We start from the raw sequence: 24949 nt of genomic DNA on the forward strand, positions 1-24949 counted from the left end.
TTATTATTAGCGTATGGCTTTGAATGGTGGGGAGACCCAAGGGTAGTTTCACCTCGCCTTATATAGTCCAAAGTTCCCTAATGGGAAACCGGACACTAAGGTTATAGTGAGCACAATACTTTAAATTTACACTTTTCACTTCGGAATATAGTTCATTTTCATGTTAAAAAGTCCAAACATATACAAAACCGAAACAAAACACAAAAACACATCGAACATTGGAATTTGGACAATAGTTACATTAATTAAAAAAATTCCACTCACTAGGGTACCATAGTGTCTATTGTCTCGTGTAAGGCATACACAAATATGCCAGATACAAGTAAATAGGTATCTATTTTGCACAGACAATAGTAAATTCAACAGTATCTTTACTTTACGAGTAGGCCTATAGTGTGAAACTCCTACGCTATGCTCCAACTAGACTTGGTACAGTCCCGTAACCTAGTAGTGAATAGCAGTACTAATGTACTGCTCAATTTATGATTTTCGCCACTAGATAGCAGGATTGCTCCAAAAATGAACAATCCAGTCAGCTTTCCCCACCAATGGAAGGAGGGGTCATCAACCCTCTACTTTACTAGAACAATCTGTAACTGGATGAACGATTTTCTCGCAGTTTTTTAAAAGTACCCAATATCAAGTTGATTTTGTCCATTTATTGCGATTCTCATTTCATCGTCGAGAATTGATAAACAATTAATTAGAGGTTACTCGAAATAATTTTGGACAGAAAGACAAAATTAGATGAAAAATAAACCGGTAATTAAATTATGTGAATAGGCTATGCCTATGTTGTAGTGATGCTTATGAAAATATATTATTAGTGTATTCTGCTTACCATGAACTTCATCCTCCTTGTCCTTTGCTTGCTGCATTCTTCTTTTCAATCGTGATTGTCCAGTTTCGCGAAATCCTTTTGCGAACGGATTGTTGTCGATTTTCAGCTTCGTTATTCTCTCATTCTGAAAATAAAAACCAGATAATATATTTTATTGAATGTAATTGCTTGAAGAGATTGCTAAATTTCTGAATAAAAATTCAATTCAATGGTATAAAATTAAGTAACTGATACGAAATAATTACCGTATATACAATAATATAATGAAGAAATGAAAATGAAAAAAAATCTGTACTGGGTGGAGCTACCACTCAACCTTGAAACCGGTCAACTGGAGTTACTTTACTCTGGTTATAAATCCTTTCCAATAAATATAATTTCACAAAATTATTGACACTTTTCAGAAATGTTGTGGATTTCTCCATGATGAGGTGAAAAAGTAATTATACAAAAAAATATTGTCAAATCCACAAAAATTGAGTTTATTTAAAAACCATACTAGAGTTTCAACGCCATACTTGGCATCATCAGTTTCCAGTCCACTAAAGTAAACCTCATAAATATAATTTTAACAAATGTATGGTCTGTATGGTATGATTGAGTAGGGATGAAAATATAACTACCGTACTCCATAGTATAATCCTGAAGTTCAGATGAATCAGATACATCAAAGAACAAGTTCAGATTGTCTTTACCATCAATATTAATATATTTTCTCATGTTAAATGTATTGTGCATATATGTAAAATTGGGGCATAATTACCCCATAGGTGTAGGGCTACCTTTACTCCAGTTAAAAGTTATATTCCGATGGAAGATAAAAATCAATACAAACAAAATATGAATGAAGCGAAAAGTTAATTAGTACAGCTACAACTACAGCAGCATCATACTTTATTAGAAAGCCTGATATAATAATATCTAAGAACTTAGTAATATAAATCAGGCTTTAATTATCAAAGTGAATTATATTGTTGATTATTGAAGTAAATGTTGTAATGTAAGTTTGTAAACATAATTCACTGTTCACAAATGTTTTTTATGTAATTGGTTACTAATTAATGTCAAAATTAGATAATAATAATTATTTATTTTCTATAAACTACAAACCTGATAAGCAGTGACGGCAACAAACTCAGTCTCCTTGAACCTGAAAGAGGTGGTGGGACTCCAATGTACAGCCAGCACATCAGAAGCCATCACCAGGTGAATTGTCGGCATGTACTTATGCATCGACGTTAGTACTATCTGAAATTTCAAAACAAAATTGAATTATGAATCAATGGTTCAATTCCCATACTTGATTTAAAATGTATTGCATTAGATAGCATTAGCCCCTCCTACATATGCACAGTTAAAAATCGTGTGGGCATCATCAGCACAATATATAAACTACATTATCAAAATTCTCATCAATAGAGTATACATTTTTTTACAGATAGCATACTCTACGTTCAAAGGTTGATGAAAAGGATAATTATCATGGGGTATATTTCTTCTAAGTCAAACTTGACCGCTTTACATAGATCCAACCTATTATCGTCAAATAGCATCTCCTCTGCATGTCATTAAAAAATCATAAAGAGAAAAGTTTGTAGATCTATTTTCTAAATATTTTCCTTCTTCTCCATCTGCAGTCGAGTTTCAACAATTAGTTTGTTCTTCTCAATTTCCGAATAGTATGTATCCTCGTTTCGTCCTCTCACCTGTTATTTTTTATCGAATCACAACTTTTTTTAAATCAAGAAAACCGTTATCAAATTTCTAACATTAGAGTTTCATTGATAATAATTATTATAAATTGAGATCTTATTCAAAGTGACCAAATCAAATCTTTTTCCCTTTTGTAGAATTTATCAAATCCTTCCTCAATATTTATCGATTCTTCTTCTATCAATATATTCAATTATCAAAAATTGATACAAATAATTTAATATAATTGTTATCTTACATCAATTATCAAATTTTGACACTTTATTTAATGTAGTTATTTTACACAACATGCAGTTAATTATTCCAAGTGAAGAAGCAAATTTGTTGACTGGAGTACTTTCGAAAGACTGACTGAAGTCACTGGAGTAACGTTCATTTTTTACAGTGGCGATCGATAACCAAGAAAACATTTTCGATCGTCATTGTTGAAATTTCTAACATTAGAGTTTCATTGATAATTACTATAAATTGAGATCTTAGTCAAAGTGACCAAATCAAATCTCTTTCCTTTTGTAGAATTTATCAAAATTTATCATTGAAAATGAACACCAGCCGTTCGAAAGAACGGTATGTTCGAAAGTGTTATGTTGATTAGTGTTCCAAAGAACACTAATAATTATTGTTCGAAAGACTTCAGTCAGTAAGTAAAAAAATCTGCTGATCTACTCAAAATAATTGACTGCATGTCGTGTAAAATACCCACATTTAATAAAGTGTGTTAATACATCGCAGCTCGGAATGGATCGAGAAACCATTATCTAATTTTATTCGTTGAATTTTTATGTGTTTATTTACCACATATATTTATTTATATGCTCGATTACTTATTCATTTTTATGACTTTTATAAGCAAAGAGAACATAATTATTTTGATAGCTCTGCCTCGCTTCATCACCCAATGTCACTTCCTGTAATTGTGAACCTTTATCAAATCCCTACCGTAACTTTTCCTCAAAACTCACTATCAACTTCAATCAATTTTCTCATCTCAATTCCGTGAATCTACGTACACGGTTGCCTACTGTGATTTAGCAATTCATCACAAATATTATTATCAGAATAATTTATTTATTTATTTATTTATTTATTCTTACAAAAATCTAGGAGTGCAACATGGTACATGTGAAAAACAGAAAAGAAAAATAGTATAATAGCTACTCTGAGAAAGAAAAGAACAATGTTAAAGGTAAATGATAAAATTTGAATTTTGATTATTCAATAAGATCAATCATAACCACATAAAATAACAACATATAACCTACGTATTACATATGGTTCTAAGAGAAGTGATAAAATAACTGGACAAAAAGGGATCAAAAGGGAAGTGGAAAAAATATTAAAAGTTAGTTAGTGGAAAAAGGGTGACCATGGAGAGAACAAAAAAGGCCATTGTCAACCAGAGTAAATTAAGAACAACAGGTCTATATTACTCTTCAATTGAAGAATGGAGACATTTTTCTCTTGAAGCTCCATTTAGACAAGCAGAAGAGATCCACCTGACCATCACAGCAGAGGAATATACGAGGAATACGATTCATTGGTGAGTAATAATGACCAACCGTGTTACATCTACAGATTGAGAACTCTTGCCGATTACGATTATTGAAGACAGGAACCTTAAAATTCAGCCTTGCCAACAGATTAGGACTGCTCACGGAACCGTTCACAAGACCATAGAGGAATAAACAAGAAAGTACCTTCCGTCTGGATGCCAAAGTCTCAAAGCCGAATATGCTGGGCAACACACCAGTTGGAAACCCCAAGAGACAAGGACGATTTTGTTTTGCACAAAATAACAATTTCAATCTCATGTATCAGACCCACCTGATGGGGATCCCAAACCACCGCGCAATATTCAAGCAAGCTCCGAACAAGGCTAGGAAAGAGAGCCATCAAGCCTTCAACATCTCTAAACCCAGCCGTAGATCTCATGATGAAACCCAGCATCCTATTAGCCCTACCAACCAAAGAATGGACATGGGGAGCAAAACTCAGAGAAGAATCAAACAATACACCCAGATCCTTGAAACTATCGACTCTAGAGAGTTGAAAGCCGTTAATTCTATAATTGAAAATAGGATAATTCAGCTTACGAGTGAAGACCATAAATTTACATTTGCCAACATTGAGATCGAGGCCGTTATCCGTGCACCACCCCGAGACAAAATCCAGGTCACTTTGCAGCAGAACAGAGTCATTATGGCAATCAATCCTCCTGTAGATCTTCAAGTCATCAGCAAACATCAAACAATTGGATTGCAACAGGCAGCCAGGTAGGTCATTAATAAACATTAAGAACAACAAAGGACCCAAATTACTACCCTGAGGCACACCAGAGGAACTGACATAAGTGCTAGATTTCAAATTCAAGACAGAAACATAATTAAGACGATCACTCAGGTAGTCAGAAAAGAAACTAACAAGCTGAGGCACCAAACCAAAACTAGATAATTTGCAAACAAGCCGCTTATGACTGATTCTATCAAAAGCCTTGGAAAAGTCAGTGTATACTACATCCACTCTACCCCCAACATCAAGCGCCTCTGAAACATCAGCTGTGAACTCAAGCAAGTTAGTTGTGGTTGAGCGACCCCTCAGGAAACCATGCTGACTATTAGATAAAAAGGGACCAATATGACAAATCACACAATCATAAAGCACTCTCTCAAATACCTTAGCAAAAGGTGACAATTGAGTTATTGGGCGGAAGTTGGATATGTCATTCCTTCTTCCAGACTTAAATATGGGAATAACCTTACCAATTTTCCATCTGGTGGGGAACACTGAAGACCTCAAGGACAGATCAAAGATGAACTTCATGGGAGGACCCAGTATTTCAGCACAACCCTTTACAATAAATGGAGGAACATTGTCAGGGCCACAGCCAGAACTAGGTCTCAGATTACCTATTGCTGCCAATATTGTACTCAGGTCAATAGAACCAATTGAAAGGGAAGGGATATTAATTCCAGGATTGATGTTGCCATCGTCGACATCAGCCAAGTGTGTGTCATCAGAAAAAACTGAAGAAAAATATTGAGCGAAGCCATCCGGCAAATCATGCAAACCAAAAACCTGGTCACCCAAATGCATACCTTCATGAGTAGAGCCATTAGTTCTCCTTGAGTTGACAAAACCCCAAAAGCTCTTGACATCACTTTTGATACCCGACTCCACCCTGGATATATAGTTACTATATTGCCGAGCAATCAACTGCTTGACCCGAGTTCTCAAGCTTTTAAATTGTTCCAAGTGGTATAAAGAGAAACTCTTCTTTTTAGCACACCTATCCTTCCTTTTCATTAATCCTATTATTTCAGCATTAAACCATGGTGGATATTTAGTGCCTCCCGGCCTGACCCTCCTCTTTGGCACACAATTATCAAAGCACTCATAGATGAAGTTGTAAAATATATCAACAGCTTCATCCACACCAGAAGAATTATAAATAAGTTCCCAATGACAATCTCTCAACTGAGTATAAAGCATGAGATAGTCCGCCCTCCTGAAGTCATACAGTTCAATACAATTCGAACGGGAATTAGGAAATGTGGACAACATCTGAACTGTAATGACAAGCGATGGATGGTGAGCATCCTCTGGAACCAGGAAATAATCACAACGCTCGACATTAATGTCAATGCTGGAAAAGACCAAGTCCAAGATACGATTATTACAATTAAGAACTGTATTACAGAGAGCCAGCTCATAAAAGTTAACGAAAGAGGCCAATCTTCTGGCAGAAGGAGAGCCCAGCTCCAAACAATACCTATCATTGGTAATTTCAGGTAAGTTAAAATCCCCCAAAAAGATCAACTTATCACCAATAGCTGCATAACAAGATTCCAGGTGACTCAAATAGGTATCGAAGTACTGAAAGCTAGAAGAGCAAGGAATGTAAACACGGTTGCCTACTGTGATTTAGCAATTTATCACAAATATTATTATCAGAATAATTTGAGGTACTCACATTCCCAGATCGATCCAGTGTGTGATTGGTGAGCTTGACCTTGTTGAATAGGATGCTCTGCGACATCCAATGCCGTCCGAGGGCGGGCGAGTCAGGGTGGATGTAGAGGCGTGACGAGGGGGGAAGTTGGGGTTCGGCGTTGCCGATGGGCGTCCACTGAGCGCCGTTGAATTTGTAGCGTTTGCTGGAGGACAAATTCAGCTCCAGAAGCACAAAGTAGCGCGCCTCGGGGTCTAGACCCGCCGCTTCCAGGCGCAGGTAGGGGAACATGCGTCTGCAACAAGAAGAAATAAATTTGATTAATAATTCACAGAAATGAAATCGGCAATACTTAGAAGATATTTTATAGTGTTAATGAAAAGAGTTTAGTGATTGATTGAAAATAGGTCGAACTAGCGGCTGTAACAAAGTAGAAAGGAATTTGATGAATAATTTAAAGAAAAGAAATCGGCAATACTTGAAAGATATTTCCCCTAGTATGTTATTGAAAGGAGTTTGGTGATTGATGGAAACTAGATCGAACTAGCGGCTGTAACAAGTAGAAATAAATTTGATGAATATTTTACAGAAATGAGAATGACAATAGCCTACTACAATCGAGAAAAGGTCTGCTGACTTGATATAAAATAAAGCATTCGGTAATTGAAAGGAATGAAATTGGTAATTTTGGTGATAAATGTTTGGTAATAGATCATTGAAAAGAGTTTGATAAAATTTATTGAATATAATTTCATAATAAATGGAAAATAGTGAAGTAAATAATAATATCTCAACTAAGTGAGGAAAAGATTTCGTTCGGTACCCCTATTACAAGGAACAAATTGGGAAGGAAAGAGAGAAACAACATACACCTAATAATAACTCTTTAAACACCTTTACTGTCTAATATACTTAATAAAGTATAATGATTTTCTTGTGTATAAAGTGGAAGGTGAATTCAAGAAGGAGAGTCCATTATTCTTCAATTAGCGTATATAAAATTATATTCAATTAGGTACTTTTTTCTTTTATTTTGGAATTAGAATACGGTGAAGGATGAACAATGATCTATACCTAGTAGAAATTCCGGGAAGATCTTATTCTATACACGGTGAGCCATCCCTCTTATGTTCAACTTACATATAACATAATATATGTAGTGAATCTGTGTTAGTTTAGATGATAGATTATTATAATTTACTTGGTCTATAGTTTTCATTTATTTTCGACGATTACGGTACCGGTATCGAAAAAAGTGGAAACGGAACATTAGAAAAGTAAGCGGAATTCGGGAAAATGAAAATACTTCGCAATCCAACATCTACTCAAAATCTTCCCCTGGATCCACTCCAAATTAAACGTTATCTAGACTCCGGTCTTTATTACCCCACTTAGCGAAGTATAGCCAATAACGGCGGACGGTGGCTGGTAGCACCTTGAAAACACTCCACAACTAATATATATCAAAGGTGCCTGCTGTAATCGCTTCCAGGCCTAAACCTCCAGAGTGCAGCCAGCTCTTTAGATAAGCCCCTTTTTACTGACCATGCCGACAGAGGCATAACACAAGGGTTGCCGTAACTTGCTATAACAGCTCTTCTCTATTATAACTATAGTTTTTTTGTAGTAGGTTGTGAGTTTCAACCCACTAAGTTATCCCCTTATCAAGTATCTATAACTTCAGCTACTTGGGTCAATTCCAGTAGGACGGTAGGCCTATATTCTGGTTACTACATCCCAGCTTAGTATCTTCTACATAGTTTTACTACTTACTACTTCACTGTAATATAGTAGCTCCACTTTTTCTGTAGAATAGCAAACATGAATTCATAAGTAATCAGGAAACTTCTAACTACTGTATAGTCAATGTAGCTGCTGTACTTGCGTTTCAGATTTCAGTGCATCCCTAGATTCCTTTCAATATAACTACTGTATATCACTTGTTACATTATCCATCCAATATGCTGGTAGCTGGGATTAGAACTAGTTGACTGTCTTGTAAATATTTACTACAAGTTGCTTCTCATACAGATGGAAATTGATATTTGTACAAATAAGGTACATATTATGCATATTGAATGAAAAAGACTAAGAAATTGTCAAAAACCACAGATTTATTGATACTTAGAAAGACCGGTTTCGGTTATTACACCATTGTCAATCTCTGATAAACTAAAACTATTATGCATATAGTCCAGACTGGACTAGATAACCTATATATTTCGTATTTCATAATTTATAGTAGAATTGTATTATCTAAATGTCTATGTTTGTGGATAAAATTTTCTGGCGTTGATACACGAAACCAAATAAAAACATATTGTAGGCCAGTATTCAATTTATAGTCACTACCGTATAATAACTACAATATTCGGTTGATCTAGTTTTGTATTACTATGGATATCACCATCTATCTACTGCTAGATAAAATTTCGGGAAGGGTTTATGCAGTTTACCTGCCTCACTTTTTTATCAAGACAAGTTTGGGAAAGGGCTTGTAGGCCTATTACTAAACATGGGCTGCCCTGCCACTATGGGCTCATCAAACGGGCGGTGGCTTATCACAGTGGACATGTGCATGCGAGAACGGGTGACTGGTGTGGTCCATGGCTCCTTTATCTTGCGGATTGAGAGGTTAGGTTGGGTTAGGTTAGGTTAGGTCGGTGTCGGTGTCTCAGCTACCGTATCTTTTGCGGTGCGGCTTTTAGCCGGCGTGCAGTCAACCAGATTCAGAAGAGATCATCTCTCTCTTTTGAGGAGTAGGAGGAGAAGGAGGAGGAGGCCCTTTGAGTCCTTCCGGCTGGCGCCTCTAGTGGCCCTGCATCAAACAGGCCGCCCTTTCTGTAGGGCAGAATGGCCCTTCTTTGCAGCACTGTCCTACTACCCAAACAGACTCCTTCTGTTTTGTCTGTCGCTCTCTACAGGCGGCAAAATCATGGCTCATCCTGCCGACACTCAAAATAATCACCCTCTCTCCCACTCTTCCTTATCTTTTTCAATCTATCTCTCTCTTCAATTCTCACCCTCTCTCCAGGATGATCCGTTCCACCTGATCACCCACTTCATCTTCTCGTCTCATCTCGCCTTGGATGATCTTCAACCAAATTTCTCTAAGAATCGAAAATTTGAATGTACTTACGTTTGAGGACATTCCGGGTTCTATTGTAAATTTTAAATAAGTTGAATATTGGCTGAATTTTCATTTCTTATTCATATAATGAAGTCAATGATTGGTAAAGAACTGTTTCTCTCCCAAAGTTTGATTCTGAAATTTAGTCCAAGTAGGGTTTATAAATATGTTATTAAGATTATTATTGCGTACTCCCAAGCAATTTGCTCTAGAGAATAAATTTGCAAAATGAATGATTCTCAGTTGAAAACCTACCTACAGAGAATATTTTTCTTTAATTTCTCCTAATTTATTCTCACCCTTTTGTGATTTGTTTACCTAACACTTATAATGTTATTATGACAAAATCGTTTGTCAAACGTCAGATGTACTAAAATTTACATAGAGGACATTTAATTATCATAAATCGTAACTTAATTGTTTTCATAAACTTAGTTACTCCAGTTTACTTAACTATTGGAAGCTATGAAGAAAGAGTAAATTGATAATTTCTATTGTCTATATGTCTATATCTTTTAAGAAATAGAAGACATTATATAATATTATAAAGGAAATTCTTCGACTTTTTTACATAGGTTATTTGCTCGTTGTAACTGAAATCTGAACGTTTGAATGGTGTTTCTATTACATCAGGTCATGTGATATTGTTGTGTCAATGAGATTGATTTTTAAATGGTTTCACACCAGTGATTAATAGATTAGACAAAACTGGATCCGTAAAACCTAAAACATATGGTTAACACTCATTGTGTCAACCCTACCAAGGTCGCTGTCTTAATGGTGTTTCCCATAAGCCCTAATATGACATGTGAATGACGGTCACTTGGCGTTTACACATCTGCGTCCACATTAAACAATGGTCATGTTTGAGAACATTGAGGGAGTCGCATTGCATTTGTAACACGAAAGTCATCCCGACAAAGGATTTGGGGCCGCGAAATGGAATAGATGTGTTTACCAGTGGGATAGGTCATGTTTGTCACAAGAGGGTTTGATTATTTTGTCAGGAGGGGAAACAGCTAGGGGATCGCGGCAAGGCTCTACTAAATTCACACTGAGAGGTGTTTAGTGCGGCCTTCATTTGGTTTCAACTACCCTAGATCTCTTTAAGAGGTGTTTAGTGAAGCCTTGATGGTGTTTGCAACCCTAGTCAAGCTTTCAAGGAACCCCTGTAAACATACACTCTCTAATATTTTAATACCCTTTGTTTATTTATATAAGTAGGACTGATCTTTTGTGTTTGGTCTTCTTTGTAGTTTCGGCAGTGAATTGGCTGGAGTGATTTTTGAGTGGAAACGGATATGAATGACAGTAGTTTTATTTGTCATCTTGGCTCTGCCTCTTGGGAAAAACATATCAAATGAAGTCTTTCTCTATCGGAAGCCTATATTCTTTACCAAGTTCTAGTAACTTATGCTTTTTCATTCATTTTATTCAGGCTCAATATACGAGCTCGTAGGTTATACTGGAATAGGAAAAGGAGCGACAAAGTCTGTTCAAATCTGCTTCTTTTCAAAAATATTACGAACAAGGCCGAAATATTTGGCTTTTTTAAAATGAAATTGTTTTTGCAAAGAATTAAAATTATATGTAAAGGAATTTAGAGCTTCTTTCTTGTGAGATAATCAACGATGGAACATAATTATGTTGATTCAATTCTTTTCTCAAGAATTTGAAATATTGTCTGTGGAATTGATTAGAATTGAACAATATTTTATTATTAAGACACGTTCATCTGAATTTTGACCATATAGCATACATTCTGGAATTAATAATCAGGAATGTGAAACATCAAATTTGTAAGATGCTTTGTTTTTCATACGTTCCAAAGACTGTAGAGTCAACACTAGGATCTCTTTTTTATTGTTTTCAACTAAGTTTTTTATTAAATATCCTTGTCAATAGATTATTTTGAATTCTATTAACATTTGATTATTTAAAGATTCTGATCTAATAAGATAGACAAAGATAGAGCTTTTCGAATGATTTTTTGAAGGATGCCAAACCAGTAGGTAATATCTATCAAAACATCGTTGTAGGCAGATTTTTACTATCTGACGAAACGCAAAGGACTATCTATAAGATAAAAAGATTTTTCTATTCTATCTAGCTTACTATCTTTTTATCTGTTCCAATTTGATTTGTGTCGCTGTTTTAGTGCTTATTCTTCGGTGTTCCTTTTATCAGCTGTTGAAAATCATCACATCCATCTTGTTGGTCCTTTGACAAAATATAGTCCGAAGACAAAATCTCATTCGCAAAAGCTATGAGAGGCAACTGATTAAAACAGGCTGCTAAAATGTTTCCAATTTGCTTCTTATCTTTTTTCTTCTTCTAGTGTTTCTTTTGAGGGGCGCCTCTCTTTCACACAACTGGCGCCACTCTCCCTCCCGGTTCTTTGTCTCTGTCTGACACACTCATTTACACACTGCCTTTTCAGATTAGGTGGCGCATTAATGGATTTGCTACATAGGAGTGCAAGTCAATATTGGCAGGGAGTGTTTGAGAAGAAGAGGGAGTGAGGGTGTGAAATCAGGGAAGTAGAAAAAAAATGGGAAGAGTGAAAAGAGAGGAATAACGAAGTAGAAGGAAAATGACTAAGAAGAGGCAAGAGAGAGGTAAGAAGGAGGAGGTGAAGAAGAGTAAGGGGATGGAAAAGATATGAAAGGAGAAATGGTCGAGAAAGGAGAGAAAAGGAGGAGGATGGGTAGGAGGATTAGATTACTATTTTTAGTGGATTAGAGTTCTTTATTTTTGGGGGAGGGAGAGCGGAGGAGGAAGAGGAGAAAGAGGAGGAGGAGGAGGAGGAGGAGGAGACGAAGAAGAAGAAAAATATAATTAAAAATAAGACGAGAAATGAGGAGAATTGAATAGGATTTTTCAGTGTTTGAAAAGAGAGAAGAGAGAAGAAAAAGAAGACAAATAGAGGAGGAGGAGGTGGTGGAGTATGCGAGGAGGACGAGGAGTAGGAGTAGGAGAAGCGGGAGGAGAACGAGGAGTAGAAAATGCAGAGCAAAAGTTGAAGGAAGAGAAATGATGAAGGTGAGGGATGACGAAGAATTGGACTAGGAGAAGGTCAAGATGAGGAATGAAGAGGGGAAGCAAGGCCAGAGAAAATGGAAAGAAGAACTTCAATAAAGAGGAAAGATGGAAGGGAAACAAGAAAGTAAAAACGAAGAAGGAAAAGATGACGATAAAGAAGAAGTTGGGTGGCTAGACTGTATTATGAGGATAGCGTCAAAAACAAGATTCTATCAATCAGCAGCTGAGTGAGTGGAAGACAAAAAGGCTCCTTGTGTCAAACATAAAGCCGGCCGGCGTCAGGTCGAATCCACAGCAAAAGGAGGCGGAAGAGGAGGAGGATGTTGAGAAAGGTCGGGCAGAGTTAAAACAAACAAGAATCATTAGCGTGAAAAGTGCCACGAGGGGTTCCTGGTGAGGACTCCACCCCCCGGCCACTGGGGGTGTAACCGTTTCAAATCGCTGATTGAACGGCAAAGATGTTGAAGAAAAGTGATGCGTCTTGACCCGAGTTGCGCGAATAGGAGATAGGAGTGGCTGCTGGACGGACAAGGAAAGAAAACGAAGGAGAGGAAGAAGAATATAAGAAAAAGAAGATAAAAAAGAAGGAAAGAGGACGATTGAAAAGAAGTAGAAGTAGAAGAAGAAGAAGAAGAAGAAGAAGAAGAAGAAGAAGAAGAAGAAGAAGAAGAAGAAGAAGAAGAAGAAGAAGAACAACAACAACAACAACAACAACAACAAGAACAAGAAGAAAAGGAAAAAGAAGAGGATAACAAGAAGAAGAAGAAGAAGAGGAAGAAGATGCAAGGTAAAAATGAGCAGCAGGAGTAGAGGAAGTAGTGAAGTAGAAGTGGAGAAGTAATACCATAAGAACAAGTGAGAGAGAAAAGTGATAAGAAATAAGAGGTAGCAAGGGAAGTGTTGTGGAGAGATAGTTGAAATGAAAGAGTGATCAGCAATATCTCTCTCTTTACTTCATTAAGATGTTTTACATTTACTCAATCGTCAATAATAATTCTTTTATTGAACGTTTGTTGTACATTTTCCAATTTTCAATGATAATTCTATTGGTAAACCAATTCCTGCAACTTCCTAACCTGAGTAGTATTCCTATATTTTAATTTTCCAACCCGACTCTTAAATTAGTTCACCGCTACGCGCCACCATCAAAGATCGAGCATTCAAGGATTCTTTAATTATTATTTAAACTATCAATGAGACTAATGGACTGGTTTTAAATTAACAAGTACTTGGTAACTAACTGTTAATCAGACGTCAGAAACAATCGTGATTGAACTCCATACAATATTTACAGTCTTGCAAATGAGTTTCAATTAATTATTCAATAATTACTCAAAACGCACGGATTTCATTACTGGAATTGGCTTCTATAATATTAATAGAATAGTACTAATTTCTCTGGTCTATTGATTCTAGATTAATAGAATTAATCAGAGAAGTCCATTCCAGTCACTCCTTGGGGTGATTATCTTGCAATGAGTAAACATTTTACAATAATTATTCACCATAAACAAAACATCTCCGACATTCGCAAATAAAAGCATGGAAATAGCCTTGACACTATGAGCCAATCAGAGTTCATTGGACCTGACATGTGTTTGTATTTACTTTCATTTCTCTAGAAAGGGTAGCAGAAAATGTGTTGAATATTTGGGTGAGGATATTAATCGATGTGGTCTCGTCCATGTGAGCAAGCAACATAACATTTATATTGAATGAAAAAGACTAAGAAATTGTCAAAAAACCACAGATTTATTGATACTTAGAAAGACCGGTTTATAATAATGAGTTTATCAGAGATTGACAATGGTGTAATCACCGAAACCGGTCTTTCTAAGTATCAATAAATCTGTGGTTTTTTGACAATTTCTTAGTCTTTTTCATTCAATATGAATAATTACCACAATATCAACTTCTCAACTACACAAAAAATAACATTTATAGCTTGGGCCTATACAATCCATTCGGATTTCCAGTAATATTCTTTGTAGTAGGAAGTGAAAAAGGAGGAGGAGGAGGAGGAGGAGACGAAGAAGAAGAAGAAAGAAGAAGAAGAAGAAGAGAAGAAGAAGAAGAAGAGAAGAAGAAGAAGAGAAGAAGAAGAGAAGAAGAAGAGAAGAAGAAGAAGAAAGAAGAAGAAGAAGAAGAAGAAGAAGAAGAAGAAGAAGAAAGAAGAAGAAGAAGAAGAGAAGAAGAAGAAGAGAAGAAGAAGAAGAGAAGAAGAAGAAGAAGAAGAGAAGAAGAAGAAGAGAAGAAGAAGAAGAGAAGAAGAAGAAGAAAGAAGAAGAAGAAGAGAAGAAGAAGAAGAGAAGAAGAAGAAGAAGAAGAAGAAGAAGAAGAGAAGAAGAAGAAGAAGAGAAGAAGAAGAAGAAGAAGGAAGAAGAAGAAGAAGAGAAGAAGAAGAAGAGAAGAAGAAGAAGAGAAGAAGAAGAAGAAGAGAAGAAGAAGAAGAGAAGAAGAAGAAGAAGAGAAGAAGAAGAAGAAGAAGAGAAGAAGAAGAAGAAGAGAAGAAGAAGAAGAAGAAGAAGAAGAAGAAGAAGAAGAAGAAGAAGAGAAGAAGAAGAAGAAGAAGAAGAAGAAGAAGAAGAAGAAGAAGAAGAAGAAGAAGAAGAAGAAGAAGAGAAGAAGAAGAAGAAGAAGACGAAGAAGAAAAGATGACGATAAAGAAGAAGTTGGGTGGCTAGACTGTATTATGAGGATAGCGTCAAAAACAAGATTCTATCAATCAGCAGCTGAGTGAGTGGAAGACAAAAAGGCTCCTTGTGTCAAACATAAAGCCGGCCGGCGTCAGGTCGAATCCACAGCAAAAGGAGGCGGAAGAGGAGGAGGATGTTGAGAAAGGTCGGGCAGAGTTAAAACAAACAAGAATCATTAGCGTGAAAAGTGCCACGAGGGGTTCCTGGTGAGGACTCCACCCCCCGGCCACTGGGGGTGTAACCGTTTCAAATCGCTGATTGAACGGCAAAGATGTTGAAGAAAAGTGATGCGTCTTGACCCGAGTTGCGCGAATAGGAGATAGGAGTGGCTGCTGGACGGACAAGGAGAAGAAAACGAAGGAGAGGAAGAAGAATATAAGAAAAAGATGATAGAAAAGAAGGAAAGAGGACGATTGAAAAGAAGTAGAAGAAGAAGAAGAAGAAGAAGAAGAAGAAGAAGAAGAAGAAGAAGAAGAAGAAGAAGAAGAAGAAGAAGAAAGAAGAAGAAGAAGAAGAGAAGAAGAAGAAGAAGAAGAAGAAGAAGAAGAGAAGAAGAAGAAGAGAAGAAGAAGAGAAGAAGAAGAAGAAGAAGAAGAAGAAGAAGAAGAAGAAGAAGAAGAAGAAGAAGAAGAAGATGCAAGGTAAAAATGAGCAGCAGGAGTAGAAGAAGTAGTGAAGTAGAAGTGGAGAAGTAATACCATAAGAACAAGTGAGAGAGAAAAGTGATAAGAAATAAGAGGTAGCAAGGGAAGTGTTGTGGAGAGATAGTTGAAATGAAAGAGTGATCAGCAATATCTCTCTCTTTACTTCATTAAGATGTTTTACATTTACTCAATCGTCAATAATAATTCTTTTATTGAACGTTTGTTGTACATTTTCCAATTTTCAATGATAATTCTATTGGTAAACCAATTCCTGCAATTTCCTAACCTGAGTAGTATTCCTATATTTTCATTTTCCAACCCGACTCTCAAATTAGTTCACCGCTACGCGCCACCATCAAAGATCGAGCATTCAAGGATTCTTTAATTATTATTTAAACCATCAATGAGACTAATGGACTGGTTTTAAATTACCAAGTACTTGGTAACTAACTGTTAATCAGACGTCAGAATCAATCGTGATTGAACTCCATACAATATTTACAGTCTTGCAAATGAGTTTCAATTAATTATTCAATAATTACTCAAAACGCACGGATTTCATTACTGGAATTGGCTTCTATAATATTAATAGAATAGTACTAGTCTCTCTGGTCTATTGATTCTAGATTAATAGAATTAATCAGAGGAGTCATTCACTCCTTGGGTTGATTATCTTGCAATGAGTAAACATTTTACAATAATTATTGACCATAAACAAAACATCTCCGACATTCGCAAATAAAAGCATGGAAATAGCCTTGACACTATGAGCCAATCAGAGCAGAGTTCATTGGACCTGACATGTGTTTGTATTTACTTTCATTTCTCTAGAAAGGGTAGCAGAAAATGTTGTTATTCGTTCAATGTGTTGAATATTTGCGTGAGGATATTAATCGATGTGGTCTCGTCCATGTGAGCAAGCAACATAACATTTATATTCAATGAAAAAGACTAAGAAATTGTCAAAAAACCACAGGCCTATTGATACTTAGAAAGACCGGTTTATAATAATGAGTTTATCAGAGATTGACAATGGTGTAATCACCGAAACCGGTCTTTCTAAGTATCAATAAATCTGTGGTTTTTTGACAATTTCTTAGTCTTTTTCATTCAATATGAATAATTACCACAATATCAACTTCTCAACTACACAAAAAATAACATTTATAGCTTGGGCCTATACAATCCATTCGGATTTCCAGTAATATTCTTTGTAGTAGGCCTATAAATCTAAAATTATTGAATAATCTCTATCGTTCAATTTTATACTTCACTTCACGTTCCACTTTAATCTATTCACTATTCAATTAAAATACAGGTAATTTAAAGAAAGACAATAATTTTAAAATCAAACTTTGCGAAAACAAATTTGCCAATAACATTATTAAGGATACGGTTCAATAATTAGCTCTACTAGCTTTTCATAATTTCTTTTATGTTATGTTCTATCCATTGGAAAATACCTGGAGCAATTTGATCGATTCAAATGAATTGAATTCAACTCAAACTCCAAATAGTTCTCACAACATCACCATCGCTTTCAGTTTCATTTGTACCCACGAATTCTTGGTCTAATGGAACGTGTTCAATTTCACAGGCTTGTGCTAATTAATTCATAAAGTGATAATAAAATGTAGAATGAATTCAATTGATCAAGCAATACAGTACGGTACATAATTTGAAAAAATAAAATAGCTCAATATATTTACATTAACTGCTATTGTTTCAAACTTCTCTGGGCCTATTTTTTTCAATAAATTAAAGACAAAGACATGGTACAACAAAACCCTTCTTCAAAAGAACATTCCAATATTTTGCAGCACAATTCACTCAAACATCGGCAAATATCATAGAAAACTATTGTCACACAAAACTAGCCAGAACCCATGAGCCGCACCCCCAGGCTCCATACTTCCGGCTGGTTTGTTCCTAAAAACTTCTGTCCAGCGTGAAGTCCCTTTTCAGTCGCTGGTAAAGAAAACCAGAAGTACCAAAGTGCCAAGTGATGGACCCATAGAGAATTATCACGCTAAAACGAGATGGCGCCTACACTATAAACGGTCTAGACACCATCCACTTTGGAGCGAAGTGTGAATATTTACACGAAAATGGAAACGAAAGAATCGGGCAGCGGAAAACAATACACTTTCCCAGATAATGTGGACAATGGATCGGGTGGGGTTTCTATTGTACGTGTTCGAAACTCATTGAAGCAAGAGATAGTTTTTCTTAACTCTGATAAAAGTGGACGAAAATATTGAATGGAGTAGTAGGTGTGTTTGAGTGGAGGGAATGAAGTGAGTAGATTAGAAGGTATTGAATGTATTACATTGGGAACTCATTGGAGTAGAGTTGCGAGAGGTTCACATTCTTTTATTCATGTGTTTAACAAAAAAAATTCAACTCACGTTCTTGCGTTGAAAATAATTATTACCAGTAAGAGTAAAATAACAAGATTAGACTGATATATCATATACAGACTGAAGAGTTCTGCAATGCTGTTCAACAAAAAGAGTAAAATGTGAGCGCAAAATATTGAATGAAATTACTTTATTCATGTAGATAAGGGAGTTTTATGCTCAGATTCTTGATAATGATAATTAAGAATATGAGTTATTTTCTGTGAAGCCTTTGACTTAGCATAAACTAAAAACGTTAAGCAACGAAGATATCACTGAATTATGTGATTGCCGGATTGCAATTTGATAAGATATTGATAGTTTGAGTATGACACTGTGATGTTCTAAATAAGTACTAGATAAGTGGAGTCTGATCAGATATGAACATGGAGTATTATGAGCCTTCTATTACAGAGGAAAGAATATTTGTAAATAAGTAATGAGAAAGTAATATTTGATTTCTGCTCCTATCCTCTGTTACTCTCTGGTTATGAATTCGTGCAATTTATCGAAATTAGATAGAGAAGAGACAGAGTTTGTATGTGTGTGTTAGTTTAAACTGTTCAACTATTCATAAAAAAAATTTCGGAACGAAAATCTGAAAGTATTATAGAATTAATTGAATCGAAACTCGAAGAATACTTGATCCTTGTAGGATGAATAATTCTGAAAAAAACATATTTATTTGCTGTAAGGTAATGGAATAGACTATGTAAATGCTAGAGAAAAGTGCGGATATGGCAAAAAACATGAAGCTTTTGACCAGTCTTCTTTCAACCAGAATTAATAACTGAAAATTTTATAAATATAAATAAAACTTATCAATTTGTAAAATATATTTTTCTATCAAAAACCTAATTTTTGAAGAAAACAATGTTGCATTGATGCCCCTATATCCTGGAAAAAAGTGAGAGGAAAGACAAAGAGGGCGTGAGAGAGAGTGAGACTGAAGAGGAACGGATGATAGACTCGAGGCGCCTAGGATGACATAATACAAATGTTTCTTGTCTTGTTGCCTAGGGATCTTTCACCTCTCAAATCTGTCACTCATCTAGAGAGAAATCACTCATTGAACCGACCATGAGTGAGGGAAGAATTCAACCCTCACTAATACAGTATCATGGTCACACCAAACTATGGTTTCCGATTCTCATGGATGCATTATGGATAGGGGGGAGGGGAGGCAGATTGAATGACAAGTTATACACATTTAGAGTGACTTCAACGTCTCCAAACTTGTAAAAGGTTTTGGAAAACGGAAATTTGAGAGTGACTTGGAGAGAATTATTTCATTGATTGAAGTAACCCCCACAACATGTTAGTAGTATAATAATTTAATACTGTACTAATCATTTAATTGAATTGATCAATTAATTTAGGTACTTTTAATGGATAGAAACTTATAAAAGAAATTATGAAAAGCTGGAGCTAAATATTGAACCTCATCATTAATTTTATTGGAGAAGTTGTTTTAGCGCAGCCTGATTTTAATATTGTCATTCTTTAAATTACCTGTAGTTTGATTGAATCTTAATAGTATTAAAAGTGTCAAGCCAATTCATTAGATTAAAGTAAAACCACAGAGAATCCATCATTGAAACTATTTATAAATGTGGAAATTTTGCATTTTCTTCATTGAATAATTCAGATCAGTTCTCTATAAAACTTTATCAATATTCAAAACTCTAAAATTATCAGAAACATCTATCAATGAAATTCCAAGTAAACTTTTTGACTCTTCAATAAATATCCGTCAATGGCCCTACAAGTCAGAATCGTGTCACCAGAATCAATAGGCTGCCTAATTACCAAAAGCTCATTATTATTTTAGGCGACACCTTTTGTGATTCTCACAGTGAATATTTGGCCATCAGCTCAACGATTCATTCTTTGATTGAACTTAGTTGAATATTCTTTACATTTCCAAGCTATTTTCAGAATCTAAACCTTATCGTAACTTCCTAACCGATCAACTCGATAATTTCTTTATACAGTACTAGAGAACTCCATTGTACTCCATAAGTTTCAGCATTTTATTTCCAAACTTCAACTTACTCCAAGTTATTTCCAGTCGATAGCAGACGATAAGCTTTTTTAGTAGGCTACTTGGATCAGTAATTGAAACTTTATAATATATTTAAATATTCAAACAGCACAAAAAAGAGTTGGGTTTATCAATATCAGTGAAACCTGAGATGATGATGATAATAATATTTCTAGAAGTAATATTACATCTAATCTATACAAACATTTATATTCTGCAACTCTATTCAATTATACTGTAGAGTATTATTCAAAATTATACTATATTGAGGTACTACCGTACAACATTTTTATTTGGTAGCATTACTTGAACACTTTGAGATCATACTATTCTACAATAATTAGGCTACAAGATGTTTATTCATTTGAAAATGGATGAATTTTCTAGTCAATGAATTGAGTACGATAATTTTTGTTTGATTGAAGTAAAAGATTGCTTGATATTCAAATTTAGACTATGGAAGTTATTTTTAAACCGCATGCCTCTTATTACGGAAAATGCCCTTTTACGTTTCAATAGTAGATTATCAGCTCATATTGTGATCGGTTCATTAGACAATCAGTTCATATTACTAGCAAAAATACTTTTTTCTAATTTAGGAAAAATATAGCAAGACAAAACTGTGAAAATGATTACTCGTAAATCAGAAAATCTTTGTTCTACGAAAAAGAAAACTCAGAACAATAATTAATGAGTGTTGGCGATTGAATTTTCCCTGAACTAAGCGATTTTCACCTGAAAGTAACCCGCTATTTCCGGTCCTGAATTAAATTTGAATCGCTGATTTAAATTTTAAATATTGTTGACATGAGCGAAATAAGACAAACGCGATTTTATTCCACCTACCTCGTCAGTCAGACAACCACACATTCACTATTATCAAAATTTTGTTACAACGGAAATATTCACGACTAGATCTTGATTCAGCGAACAATACCATCAATGAAATGCAGTTTATGAATGAAAACTAGTTGCTGCGTTTGTAATTTGAAGCTTAGTCCGCGATAAGTGCAATCGTAATTCAATAACCTTTTGTGAGCGTAAAAATTTTTAACAGAGAATTTGAGCTGAAATATTGATAAAAAATAATTTAACGTGAACAAGATTTCATCACCAAGATGATTAATCTGTGTGTTTGAAGCCTTCTCGGCTACAGAGTGGGTATTTGATGCCTATAAAGTGTTACTGTCGTAGATTAATGGACACCAGCTATTAGAATGTAAAAGAATTGGATTTGAGTTTTTTATTGAATATATTGGATGGGAATTATTGTATTTATGGGGAAATAAAATAATCAAACTTCTTTATAAAATGTTCCACTTGGTTTTCATGTTATTGATATTCCACGTTTAATTTGGATTTTATTCAACATTAAATGGATAGTGCCTTTCACGGGTTAATGATTGAGAAGGTTTTTGAATTTGAACTTATAAAATATGATTCTTCAAGAATTTGGAATACTTAATCGAATCAATCAATGTATTCAAAACTTATGGAGTGCTAGTAATTCGGCTGGCAATCAGAATTTTGAAATTGGAAAATGATTTTGTGAATGAATTTCAAAGAATCTTCAAATTAGAATTTAAATTGAATTAAAAAATGTGAGTACTCACCTTCCCGATTTGGTAATGATCATTTCCGTGGTGTGCTCGTGGAACTGATTCCAAATGTCTTTGTTGTGAAGTTTCATTTCAGCACCTGACATGGCTGGGTTGCACATTTGATCGCACATCTTGCAAAAACGTTCTGAAAATTAATGAAAATTTTAAACCATAAGTTGGGGGATTTTGAATTTTGGGAAATCTGATTTAATTGAAAGGAATAATTGAATTTATTGGATTTCCATTCGAATGTTAACTTGGAGCAGAGAGAGGAAGAGAGAAATTGATTAGGTTTAGGAAGAGTGAGAGTGAGATTGAGAGAGAAAGAGAGAGAGAGAGAGAGAGAGAGAGAGAGAGAGAGAGAGAAAGAGAAAGAGAGAGTGAGTGAGAAAAGGAAGAGGGAGAGAAAAGTCAATAAACAATATAAAGAATAGATTGGAAGTGAGGCTGATAAAAAAGGTTACAAATAGTTTGGAAAAATTAACGCTGAACCTGTCTATTCTGGTATTATTCTGTTTTGGAACACCTTTCAAAAATTTCAATATGTTATCTTATTTATCACCAGACACAAAAATTAGAGTCACACCAACTTCAGCAAACAACAAGTTCAAAGTCAAACAACTGATTTTTCCAATGTCAATGAGGTTTTTGGTGTATTTATTTGAAAATAAATTGTTTCATTTGCGAAAAAAGATGTGACAAAGTTTTTGTGGATAGTTAGTATTTCAACAAACATTTAGGCCTACACATGTCTTGAACGCTCTAAAACATTTGGTTTACAACTTTCATTTTCAACTTTGCTTTGAAGTAGTCGTGAGAGAATTGACATTTGAGGAGAATGAGTGTTAGCAGAAATATATATAATTGGACAGAATATGAATTGTTATTTTTCTTCTTGGATATACATTTTTAAACAATTCTGTTATAAATTTTTAGAAAAAATTAACTGAAAAGACTTCCAGACTTCACAAACTATAATATTATTATTATAAATGATCTCGTAGTCAACTCTGTGCACTAGCGTTCACAAATTACCAACATTATTGGTTAATTTTTTTGTTAAATTAGCAAAAATTTCATCAAATATATATTATAATAATCTGAATAATGTGCATTCTCGTTAAAAATATCAATTTTTCTACTAATAGGTAAAGTGTATGCCTGCCAATACAGAATCCATTTGTATCAATGGTTGTTTTTTCATTAACAAAGTCTTCGACCTCTTTATTTCAATAACAGTACAATTTAATTTGAATAAATATTCCAATTCTCACGTTTAATCCAAGCAATTAACTTTCAATAGATCAAATTTCATTACGATTAAAATTACACGGTGACGAATATAATCTAGTATGTGCTCCACTGATTCACCTGAACGTGATGTTTCACTCAATTTTCACGATAAAATCCATGCAATAGTGCCATCGCCTCAAGTCAGGTATGTAAAGTAATTGTTTTGTTGCATCATTGATAGGTATTTTTGTTTATGTAGTGTTGTGTACACCTCTTCTGACCGATAAAAATTCCAACCATTGATAAGTTAAATTTAGATTTTGAGATAAACCCCTTTCTGAAAATCGCAAACATTCTACTAACGGTTCTTCCAGTGCTAAAGGTTATCCAAATGAAATCCAATGTGAATGAATATGACACTAATACGGATTCTGTCAAGTCCACATTAGCACTAGAAACCAAACTGAGATTAGCTTCGCAAACAAACTGTAACGATTACAAACATAACTGTAACATTATTTGCATCAAAATATTAATCAGGCACTAGTTAATAAATTGTCAATATTTTACTTTATCAAAATGATCTCTTCTACTGACTGACATGTAAAAATACTTGGTATTTGGCAACTTATTATCCATCCTTGTTCAAACAGACAAGCGGACAAGTTCTATTTATCCATTGAATATTGCGGTTCATTGTTTGCTAAACAGATAAACTCCTTCTTATTCCAGTTTGTTTTTCAACTTATTTTTGATCCTGGATATAATCGGACAACCCACACGTCATTGGTATAACTGTACATTCATGTTGTCTATTATTCTGTATTGCATAGAGGATAATGAAAGTAGAGTAAATAACATTTCTATTTATCTCAATAAATTCTCTTCTTCAAATGTTTTATCTTTTTCACACAAATCGTTGGCTCTTGATAATTTCATCAGTTCAACATCTATATTGATCACAATCAATTTTATTTTTTATCACGACTAATTATAATATTGAATAAAACAATATTAACTTGCCATTTATTTTAAAAATCAGCTTTTATCCTAACTGCCTTTGTAAAGATTTAAAATTTTGATATTGGAATGAAAAGACATAATGCGAAGAAAAATAGAAGAGATTGATTTTTATAGTATTTCAAGGCTTCACAAATATACCTACCGGTACCGTCTACACAAAAATAAATTTAAGTTTGTTTTTCAAGAGATTCCTCATTTCTTCTTGATTTTTGGTACGCAGGGTACGCATGAAGAAATTAACAGCATCCTGTTTATCGGGAATATTACTGGGAACAACTAACATAGTTTTTACATTTTTTTTTGTATTTCGTTATTAGGCCTATTGATAATTTTTGTTTATGATATTGAACCAATACTCTTTCACACCGGAATATTTTCGTGAATAACAGCTTCACAGAGAAGCGATAATAGTATCACTTCGGATCAACTTTCTCAATAATACAGGTGTTTGCCACTAATAGGCGGTTTCAATCTAACTAGTCAATAGCAGCTTCAAAGCTGCTATTGACTAGTTAGATTGAAACCGCCTTTTAGTGGCAAACACCTGTATTATGAGAAAGTTGATCCGAAGTGATACTATTATCGCTTCTCTGTGAAGCTGTTATTCACGAAAATATTCCGGTGTGAAAGATTA

The 24949-nt window shown here is 34.7% G+C and overlaps 1 protein-coding gene across 1 annotated transcript in view; it reads right to left on the bottom strand.

The window, feature by feature from the left end:
• The window catches only part of LOC111061754 (T-box transcription factor TBX3), a 30342-nt gene that overhangs the window by 1799 nt on the left and 3594 nt on the right, over window positions 1-24949 (bottom strand). Inside the window, exons 2-5 of the mRNA XM_022349454.2 lie at window positions 22072-22204; window positions 6525-6798; window positions 1952-2089; window positions 842-965 (exon numbers count right to left, since the gene is read on the bottom strand). Coding sequence (XP_022205146.2) covers window positions 842-965; window positions 1952-2089; window positions 6525-6798; window positions 22072-22190 — 655 coding nt within the window. The 5' untranslated portion in view covers window positions 22191-22204. The remainder of the gene's footprint in view (window positions 1-841; window positions 966-1951; window positions 2090-6524; window positions 6799-22071; window positions 22205-24949) is intronic.

The sequence above is a fragment of the Nilaparvata lugens genome, chromosome 10 (assembly GCF_014356525.2).
Source record: "Nilaparvata lugens isolate BPH chromosome 10, ASM1435652v1, whole genome shotgun sequence".
NCBI classification, from domain to species: Eukaryota; Metazoa; Arthropoda; class Insecta; order Hemiptera; family Delphacidae; genus Nilaparvata; species Nilaparvata lugens.